The 11313-nt window shown below is 42.2% G+C and overlaps 1 protein-coding gene across 1 annotated transcript; it reads left to right on the top strand.

The window, feature by feature from the left end:
• Nucleotides 1-375: 375 nt before the first annotated feature.
• Nucleotides 376-9940, top strand: LOC310693835 (vomeronasal type-2 receptor 26-like; the record flags this gene model as incomplete). Its single annotated transcript, XM_083476219.1, has 6 exons — nucleotides 376-663; nucleotides 2438-2644; nucleotides 3388-3867; nucleotides 5321-5548; nucleotides 7352-7478; nucleotides 9039-9940. 6 exons carry the CDS (start codon nucleotides 376-378, stop codon nucleotides 9938-9940), a joined length of 2232 nt encoding a protein of 743 aa, XP_083332345.1.
• Nucleotides 9941-11313: the final 1373 nt, after the last annotated feature.

Genomic DNA, 11313 nt, shown 5'->3' with positions numbered 1-11313 from the left:
AAGGTTGTCCTCCACTTAAGCCTATTATCCCAAACTACTAGGAAGCTTTAAAAGCATTTTAAATGAATTTATGGCAGCCCTGAGGGAGTCTGAAGAAGCCTGAAATATAAAAAATAAAGAAGCACAAATATCTAAGCTAGTGTTTATAAAATTGGAACTTAGGAAATCATTGTTCGTTACTTGCCCTATCCCACAAGGTCACAAAGTGGGTTTAAACAATAAAAAAAGCAATATTAAAATCAGTTCAAACAATCTGCAATGCTAAGAAATGTTTGCCAGTGTATCCATGTGATTCACTGGACTATAGGCATAAATCTATTTGTCTGTGTGAAGATGCATTATTTTCACAGCAAGTAGCTTTCTTATTTCAGAGTAATGACACAGCTCTACCAACATGTTGTGGCTTTGGCATTTGCTACAAAGGGAATAAATGAAAATCCTGAAATCTTGCCCAACGTCACCTTGGGATTCCACATCTACAATAGCCATTTCAGTCCAAGCTGGACTTACCTGGCCTCAATGGAACTTTTCTCCAGGCAGGGAAGATTGATTCCAAACTACAAGTGTGACACTGAGAACATTCCAAGAGCAGTCATTGAGGGACCAAATTCTGATCTAGGTCTTCACATGGCAACCATCCTCTATATGTACAAGCTGCCGCAAGTAAGATATGGGCATTGAATATTGGTTGTTAACGGTCCATTTTCTGTTCTCCACTATACCCTTTAAGACTTATATTTGAATGTTTGGGTGGTTCTCAATGGAGATTTAACTCCTCCTAAAACATAATATACTACACCATCGGGTCACTGCTATATTCTGTTTGGACGTACAATTCGTAACTTACAGCCTGAAATGATTCACTCCTTGATTTTGGATAACCAGACCTATATATCTAGTACTTTATTACAGTCATAGAGCAGCATAAGCAAAACATCTAAATAAATAGCATAACAGTATGAATCTAAGCAAATAATTATTAAATAAATGGGAGCAAGAACCAAACGTAGATTTAAACATATACATAGAATATTTAATTAAGCATAGATAATGGGTGAATAAAAATTTATGAGAAAAATTAAAAGATCTGTTAATACAGCTATATGGGGTGGGCTTCAGAAGTGCAGCTCTAATAATATGGGCCTTCAGTTTAGGATTGAATTGTAGCATAGACCATTCTTCAGAAGAACTTCCTGACAGTAAGAGCTGTTTGACAGTGGAATTTGCTGCCAAGGAATGTGGTGGAGTCTCCTTCTTTGGAGGTCTTTAAGCAGAGGCTTGACAACCATATGTCAGGAGTGCTCTGATGGTGTTTCCTGCTTGGCAGGGGGTTGGACTCGATGGCCCTTGTGGTCTATTCCAACTCTATGATTCTATGATTCATCGAATATCTATCGAGGCAGCACAAAATCTGGTAACTGAATATGTGACTTCTGTATATCCATTTGTAAAGATCCTGAAATTCCAAAGAGTTCAAAGCCATAATGATATGGGAGCAGTAGTGCTATTGACATTTCTTGTGTGTTTGGAGTATGGTTGATTAACATGGCATTCTCGACTGTCACTGACTATGTCCCTGCAGGCTGCATGTTGATACTTGAAAGGTTGAGTGATTCATACTGAAATTCCCTTTACCATCATTGAGAATTAGAGGGGTTGTGAAATACCACAGGAACAAAACAAGAATTAGCGCAAGAAAACGACACATATGGGGAACAGGTTGAAGGTTTTCAACAGAACAAAGAAAGGGAGGGAGAGGAAAGTGGGGGGCAGAATAAAATAGTTCTAAAGCCGCTCCATATATATGTGTATATATATCTATATCTATATAGGTGTGCGATTCCAAGAGCATTCTCATGCCAAGAAAAAAGGATGAAAAAAAATTCATTGGGCAATATCAGGGGTCGGCAAGGCTTACGTTGCCTGGGCTGGTACACTGCCACGGAGCCCCCTTCATGGGCCAGATTTCCAGCACCACGAAAGTGAGTCCCTACGCTGCACTGCACCGGTTTAGTGCAGCATGCGGGGACTCGCAGAGCGGGTGGCTCAGTTCAGGGGCCGTTTGTGGGCCGGTAAAACGACCCCCATGGGCCGCTTGTGGGATTGTTGTCTATCACATGATGGTGTATGTTTTGACTCCACAAAATGGGAAGTGACTGAGACAGGATGTTTGTGTTACTGTGTTCCGTGAGACTATTGTACTTTGTTCTTTTTCTCTTTGCTGTCTGATGCTAGAGAGAGAGGAAGCCATGTTGCAGTTCTCCGTGTGTGTTTATATGTAAATAAAGTTGATTAGCCAAAATGCTGAGTTTCTGAGGTCTGTCACACGAACTGTGAAGACACTGCAGATCCCTAAGTGTGCTGATGTCGGTTGGCATCGGTCACTGTGATGTTCGGGCTGAAGAAACATGAACGTTCCCTAACCTTTTCCATACAGCCACAGCAAAATCTGTTAAAACTGTTATCAAATCTAAGGGAAATTTCAACGGAAATTGAAATATATTATCTCTCTTTGCATGCTTCTGTCTGGTTTTCTGAAGAAAGGGTTATCGATCCTTATGCTTGCTTGTTGATTTATGTCAAATCTCCCGAGCCCCAGGGAGCAGCAATGGAAAGGGATCTAGGAGTACAGGACCCTTTTGAGGTTAGATAAACTTCCAAATGGACTTTCCTCACCTGTACAGGTCACAACAAAACTTTCACTGAATGTTTGCTGTGCCTGCAAGGGTCACTAAATGTTTTAGATCAGCGGGAAACACTCGGCATTTTGAGAAAGTGCTGAGGGTCCCCATCACAGAATAGCTGGCATGTTTGGCATCAAACAAAACAGCTGTTGTGGGGTGTGACACAAAGACTTAGAAAAAAATGACTTCTACACCTAAAAGGGCAGAAAAGGAGACACAAAATGGTGGGGTGTATACGTCATGACAGAATGGAAGGGGCAGCAGGTGTCCAATGCTGGGTGTCTAACCCAGTGAAAATAAGAACTGGGCAGGAAGAGCAAATCATTTTTCATATATTGCAGATTTTGGAGGGGATACTTGCTGACACCTTTTGTAGGTGCTGTAGAGGGTAATGGAGGGCAGGTTTGCACCCATAGGAGCCATTTTAGTGACCCTTGTGCTAAATCATTAATCAGCATATTTTCCCACTCAGTTACATTCATATAAATAAATGGGAGGGGCAATCCTCCTAATTAGCTATTTTATTTTCATTTTTATTGGGAAGACATCTCTTGTAAATGAATGGTATTTGTATTTATAAGGCACAAGGCATCACACAGTAAAATCAATAGATCAACAAATAAAAACTATTGAATACTACCAAATGAACAGGAAAAAAATGTATTTGGTATCCCTTTTTCTTTTTCAAAAATCTTATTTTTAGGTCATCTATGGCTCTCATCCCATAACAGATACTGACTTCCATGCGGCTTTCTTCTGCTACATGTTCCCAAATGGAGCTCATCAATATGTCGGGATTCTCCAGTTGCTTCTTCATTTCACCTGGACGTGGATCGGGGTGCTTTCTCTGAGCGATGACAACGGAGAGAGATTTGTACAAAACGTTCTTCCCATGTTTGCTGAGAGAGGCATCTGCTTTGATTTTCTAGAAAGATTCCCCAGGCTCACCTTTTCTGGTGAGTTCATCGAAACAGTAGAGGAGTCTTCTGAACTATGCCATATTATTATGGGAAGTACTGCCAATGTTGTCATTGTGAACGGCGAAATCCATTCCATTATGGCACTAAGAGTGTTGCCCAATATTGCAGAAATAGAAGGGGTATCTGTGCAAGCCAGGGCAAAAGTTTGGATTATGACAGCCCAGATGGATTTCACATCCTTTCCCTTCCAACAAAGTTGGGATGTAAGTTTTCTGCACGGTGCTCTGTCCTTTGCTGTTCACTCAAGGGATATTCCAGGGTTCCAGAAATTTATTCAGATGAGAAACCCTCTCTCTGAAAAAGAAGACGGGTTCATCAAGGACTTCTGGGAAGTAGCATTTAACTGCTATTTGCCCCATCCTTCTTCAGACAAGAAAGACAGGGAATTCTGCACCGGGCAGGAAAAGCTTGAGAGCCTTCCTGACACTGTTTTTGAAATGAGCATGACTTCCCACAGCTACAGCATCTACAATGCAATCTATATTTTGGCACATGCGTTGCACACCATGCATTCCACCAAATTAAAATCCAGAGTGATAACTGGTGGAATAAGGTGGGAACTTATAGATCAACAGCCATGGCAGGTAATGTTGTATTTCAGAGGTCTGGATGCCGTGGTACATGCTTTGCAAGCCAGGCATGCAACAAAACTCAAACACAAAGTGATGAAGAGTGTATTAAGATGGGAGGTTCTGGGTGAACTTATGTGGCATGTGATGGACTAATCAGACTAATGCAGAAAGTGCATAATAACTGCAGGTGCATAAATAGGTTGATGGGCTGCCATGTGCTTCGTACAACCCAAGGAAGCACATTTATTGAACACAGTGTGGGAAAGCCTGTTATCTTTCAATGATTTGGAGGGAGAAAATGAGAGGGGGTTTTTTGGGGGGGGGAGGGGAATTGATGAAATATCACCGAGACTCTAGTGGGCTTGTCTGTCTTTAGAGATACTCATTTTAGAGAAGTACTTCATACCAGGCTGCCATAGCATTTAAAAAACCACTCCGGATTTCCTGGGATCATTCCAGGAAAGTGAAGAAGCCCTGAACATTCTGCACAAGGGCCAGTAGCAAAGTTCAATAATATGAAGATGGGATGTGAAGATGAGCCCTTCCAGGTCTGAGGCAAAAGTGCTTCCCAAGATGCCCTAATGTCAACTTGGCTACTCCTCTCACACTTCTCTTTCTTTTGCTGCATTCCTCCCTTCCCCTTGCTAGGGCATTCTTGCTCTAGGATGCCATATCCACCCGTTTCAGAATCCTCAGCAGTTCCCTTCCCTTCCGGCATATGAAGCAGTAGAGGGATCCCCCCCCCCCACTTTTAAGAGACATTGTAGTGTAGCCAGGAATGCTGCCTAGAAAAGCAGAGGCCCCTGATTCAGGCACTCCTGCCATCTTCATTGCTCCAGGGAAAGGGTGGTGCACTGTCACCCTGTTGCTTATTTGTGCGTGTATGTACATTGTTTTTAATGCTTTATTCTCCCCCATTTGGCTCAACCTGTTTCTAAGAACAACCTCGTTCAACAGGGCAAATAATAAATCCATATACAGCTTTTTAACAGGCCATGTACCAAAGTGATCAAGTCTGAAACTTGTAATATTGCATCATTTTGTACAGCCTTATTTATTGCTTTTTCTCTCTCCACTGATTTAGCTTCACCACTTTCTGAGAAGTGTCTCGTTTAACAATAGTGTTAAAGAAGAGGTTTCCTTTGATCAAAATGGGGAACTGGTATCTGGATTTGATATTATCAACTGGGTCATATTCCCCAATGACTCCTTCCTTAGAGTCAAAGTTGGAAAAATAGACCCCCAGGCTTCCCCAGACAGGAGGTTCAACATTCATGACAACGCAGTTGTGTGGCCCAGCAGGTTCAACCAAGTAAGGTCTCCTTCAGGTTGTCTCCAGTTATTTATTCAGTGTTGAAAGATTGGTTTCTGGTTTGAACCCTGAAACAGCTGCCTGTCAGGGTCAAAATAGATATGGCAGGTGAGATCTGAGGCCATTGTCTCCCAAAACAGCTTTTGACTTTGTAATGGAGGACCTACTGAAAATAACATGGTGCTTAAACCAGCACAATGGGAGGGAGAGTTCGTGTTTAAAAGTGCATAAGTTGGTGAGATCATCAGTTCCTTGATATTCAGAAAAGCCTAAAATTTCAGTGAACTGGTACTTTACAAAGGTAAAGGGACCCCTGACCATTAAGTCCAGTCGTGGACAACTCTGGGATTGTAGCACTCATCTCACTTTACTGGCCGAGGGAGCCGGTGTTTGTCCAGTTTTTCCGGGTCATGTGGCCAGCATGACTAAGCTGCTTCTGGCAAACCAGAGCAGCACATGGAAACGCCGTTTACCTTCCCGCCGGAGCTTTACCTATTTATCTACTTGCACTTTGAGGTGCTTTTGAACTGCTAGATTGGCAGGGGCAGGGACTGAGCAACGGGAGCTCACCCCGTCACGGGGATTCAAACCACCCATCTTCTGATTGCCAAGCCCTAGACTGTGGTTTAGACCACAGCGCCACCCGCATCCCCTGAACTGCTACTTTACTAAGACATTAAAAAGGAAATCCAACCACAGTGATTTCCAAAGCTATGAAAAATGTAAAGGCAGCACAATTTCATAGTCCATAGTCAACACAATTTTCTCACTGTGCCAGCTACAGGAGAAGTGCTGAGGGAGAGAGAGGAGAGAGAGAGAGAGAGAGAGAGAGAGAGAGAGAATTCCCCAGTGTTTCACCCTCTTTAGCTAACCAGGTCCCAAGTTTCACAGGAATTAGTGATGGCTGGTGATCATTACAACCTGGAAGGGCAGTAGATGAAGATAGGTCCAATGACAGGCTCCTTGGAGACCAGATTTGGAGACCTTTCCTCTCACACAGATGCACCAGCACTACAGTGGCCTGTCTAGGGCACCAGGACACCCCAATGACAAGGAGGTGGGTTATGGGGAGATGTGGGGATAGCACATAAAAATAAATTGTACAAGACATGAATGTGCTGACAAAGAAGCTAACTTGAAGCAAGGAATACAGTGGTGCCCTGCAAGACGAATGCCTCGCAAGACGAAAAACTTTCTAGACGAAAGGGTTTTGCGGGTTTTGAGCTGCTTCGCAAGACGAATTTCCCTATGGGCTTGCTTCGCAAGACGAAAACGTCTTGCAAGTTTGTTTCCTTTTTCTTAACACCGTTAATAAGTTGTGACTTGACTTCGAGGAGCAACTCATAGAACGCGGTGTGGTAGCCTTTTTTGAGGTTTTTGGTGATTTTTGAAGCTTTTCCAAAACTTTTCCGACACCGTGCTTCGCAAGACGAAAAATTCGCTAGACGAAAAAACTCGCAGAATGAATTAATTTCGTCTTGCGAGGCACCACTGTATTGGCAAGGTGGTATGAAGGGCAGATAATTGTGTTTAACACCTGAATTTGATCTAAATAAATAAGACAATGGACCGTGCTTTGAGAAAGTCAATGCATATTCCAACATCTTCGTCATAAATGAAACGCAAGTGTAATATTGCCAGACATTCCACAACTAGAATTGGCCGTGGTGCATAAACAATTCTCTCTGGAAACGATATGATTTTCCTATACGTACCAGAATTAACACATTTCATTACATCAGAAGGCTTCTTCATGGTGATATGCAAACTCCCACACTATCATCTGCTCTCATTTATTTACAGGCATTACCCCTTTCGGTGTGCAATGATCATTGCTATTTAGGTTACAGGAAGGCCAAGAAGGAAGGAGAGGAATTTTGCTGCTATGATTGCCTCCCATGTCCTGAAGGAAAGATAACAAACCAGAAGGGTACAGTATACAGTATACATTGTTTATAAATTACATATGGTGTGATCCACTACATGCTTATGTCAAACTAATTTCCCTCATAACTGGAGCAACTGGTGGGTACCGCCTGATATTACCCCTGAATGTCATAGTGACTTAAGGTCACAGTGGGCAGAAGCATTAAGCATAACCTGAAAAATGAAGGGTGGAACATTCAGTAAATCTTAAAGTTGGGCTACCCTGCATACCTTTATCTCCTAATTCTCATTTTTGCCTCAATCTGGCTCACACAGACACCAGTTTTATTAAAATAAGCATTTTTAAAAGCAAATATGTAATTGTGTGCTTCCATATGATAAATACAGTCATACCTTCAATCTCAAACGCCTTGGCTCTTAAATAAATTGGCTCCTGAACGATTGAAACCTGGAAGTGAGTGTTCCAGTTTTTGAACGATTTTCGGAAGCAGAATGTCCTCCACGGCTTCTGATTGGCTGCAGGAGCTTCCTGAAGCCAATCAGAAGCCGTGCTTTGGTTTCCGAAAGTTTTGGAAGTCAAACGTACTTCCAGAACGGATTCTGTTCAACTTCCAAGGTATGACTGTATGTATTATATACCTAATACAATGTGCACAGAAAAAACGATTGCTAAAATGGACAAACTAGTTACTCTATCAAGTAAAAGATGCAGCTTAAAATTGTTCTGTGTCTTTTATTTCATTTTATTTACCGGTATCTAGAAAAGTTCTATACACCTTAATATAAATAAATAAATAGATAAATAATAGTACACTATAAACCAAAATATGATTAAGATTATTAAGTACTTTATGCACACACACACACACACACACACACACAGCAAAATGCAATGCCAGAGGTAGAAAGACAAATGGTTTTAGTATTATTAATTAGTTTTAAAATTTTGGAAAGTGGGGCATAAACAAAAAAGGCTGAATGCAGATTCACCTGACCAAATTCAGGTATCAAAGAAATAATCCCGTGATTCCAAATTTTAGTATTTATACAGTAATGTTTTGTGACTGGAGAATAAAGCCCGATCATGGTGGCAAATACAATTTCTCTGCCATTGAAATTGTAGTGTGCAGCAAAGAAGTCAGGGCGATAACAGTGAACTAATCACCATGGGGGAGGAGAATCACAAACAACAAAACCCATATACAGGATGTGAGCACAATGTACACAATTTGTTTTCTGTGCATTTATATGCTTTATTTATTTATTTATTCTCTTTCATAGAATTTCTGGACCCTTTCTTCTTTTTGAAGTGAACCTGGGCCTCATTTTAACCATCTATCTGAAATGAACACATCACAATCCAGAAATCCACACTGAAGTCCATATGAAGGGTTTTGTTGCCCATCCCTAGAGAGAGAAGTTTTGTTATTCAGACTGGCCCAAAAAGCTACATAGCTGAGAATGGCTTCTTAGGTTAGAAACATCTTTCAGATACTGAGCTAAGAGACATTATTTAGGGTTGTCCAATATTGATGTCCATCCTTCCTCATCAAGCACAAAACACAGAGCATCACTGTATAGACACCTGTCTATTCTCTTTCAGATATGGATGACTGTTCTGAATGCCGTGGAGATCAGTATCCAAACCATGACCAGGATGGATGCATTCCAAAAGAACTGACCTTTTTGTCTTATGGAGAAACTTTGGGGATCTGTTTGGCTACTTTCTCTCTCTCTTTTGCTGTCATCACAGCTTTGGTACTTGGAATTTTCATGAAGCACAAGGAGACTCCCATCGTCAAAGCCAACAACAGGAACCTCACCTACGTTCTCCTCCTCTCCCTCATTCTCTCCTTCCTTTGTGCTCTGCTCTTCATTGGCCAGCCTGAGAAAGTGACCTGTCTCCTTCGACAGACAGCATTTGGCATGGCTTTTTCCGTGGCAGTTTCTAGCATATTGGCCAAAACCACCATTGTGGTTCTGGCTTTCATGGCTACCAAGCCGGGGTCCAGGATGAGGAAGTGGGTGGGGAAACAATTGGCCAGCTCCATTGTTCTTTCCTGCTCTCTTATTCAAGCCACGATTTGTACTGTGTGGCTGGCAAATTCTCCCCCATTTCCAGATTTGGACATGCATTCAATGCCAGAAAAAATTGTACTGGAGTGTAATGAAGGTTCAGCTTTCATGTTCTACTGTGTCTTAGGATTTATGGGTCTCCTGGCCATTGTCAGTTTCACTGTGGCTTTCCTAGCTAGAAAACTGCCCGACAGTTTCAACGAAGCCAAGTTTATCACTTTCAGCATGTTAGTATTTTGCAGTGTTTGGTTGTCCTTTGTTCCAACCTACCTGAGCACCAAGGGGAAGTACATGGTGGCTGTGGAGATCTTCTCCATCTTGGCATCTGGTGCTGGCTTACTGGGCTGCATCTTTTCCCCCAAAGTCTATGTCATTTTACTGAGGCCTGAGTTGAACAGTAGGAGGCAGCTAATCAGGATGAATAATTAAAGAACCAACATTACTTTCTAGAAATATTAAATGTACCTGTAATTTAACCCCATTGTATTGAGCTGCATGTAACGAGAAATTAGTTATATTCCATTCCTGATCACTGTCTCTGATGGATCAAGATTGTTTGAGATAGTCCTGCAATTCTGAATGTGGTGTTTCACAACCAATACTCTTTCAGTTCAGATAACAATAGGCTATTACAATCCGAGTCCCAACCTGAACCTGTAAGATAATGCTCTGCCCACTGCTCTTCATATTTAATATATCCCTCCTTGTTCCTGATATCCATTTGGTCAGTCTGTACAGCAAACTAGCTCCTGAAACAGGAGGAAAGTCATTTATTTTGTTGTGGAAGTCTTCTGCAGCTGCAGTGCCCTCACCCTTAAAGAACGGTCGCAAAAGAATTATTCTGAACATGGCTGCAAGATCCCATTTCATGCTGAGGATTCTGGGAATAAATGAGTGGCTGCACCTTTGTCTTCACCTCTGCCTCTGTGTACTGTGGAAGCTGCCCAGTCCTCACTTGTCATTGCAGTAAATTCTAACCAAAGAAGGAACCAATTGGGACATTTTGGAGAAAACTCCACCATTCTTGATCTCTCTCAATGGTTTAAAGCTCTGGAAGGCAAGTCCCACCCCACCCCTGAGAATTCTGCAATATAGCACTGAACTAATAATAATAATAATAATAATAATAATAATAATAATAATAATAATAATAATAATAATTTATTTATACCCTGCCCATCTGGCTGGGTTTCCCCAGCCACTCTGGGGAACAAAATTTAAAATACAATAGTCTGTTAAACATTAAAAGCTTCCCTAAACAGGGCTGCTTCAGATGTCTTCTAAAAATCTGGTAGTTGTTCTTCTCTTTGACATCTGGTGGGAGGGTGTTCCACAGGGCAGGTGCCACTACCGAGAAGGCCCTCTGCCTGGTTTCCTGTAACTTGGCTTCTCGCAGGGAGGGAACTGCCAGAAGGCCCTCGGATCTGGACCTCAGTGTCTGGGCAGAATGATGGGGGTGGAGACGCTCCTTCAGGTATACTGGACCAAGGCCATTTAGAACTTTAAAGCACCAACACTTTGAATTGTGCTCAGAAACATACTGGGAGCCAGTGTAGGTCTTGAAAGACCGGTGTTATATGGTCTCGGTGGCCGCTCCCAGTCCCCAGTCTAGCTGCCGCATTCTGGATTAATTGCAGTTTCCAGGTCACCTTCAAAGGTAGCCCCACGTAGAGCATGTTGCAGTAGTCCAAGTGGGAGATAACCAGAGCATGCACCACTATGGCGAGACAGTCTGTGGGTAGGGAGGGTCTCAGCCTGCGTACCAGGTGGAGCTGGTAAACAGCTGCCCTGGACACAGATTT

Source organism: Podarcis liolepis (assembly GCF_965112155.1).
Source record: "Podarcis liolepis genome assembly, chromosome: 15".
Taxonomy (NCBI): domain Eukaryota; kingdom Metazoa; phylum Chordata; class Lepidosauria; order Squamata; family Lacertidae; genus Podarcis; species Podarcis liolepis.
Note: the sequence above shows the minus strand (reverse complement) of the source record. Positions and strands in the feature narration are given on the sequence as shown.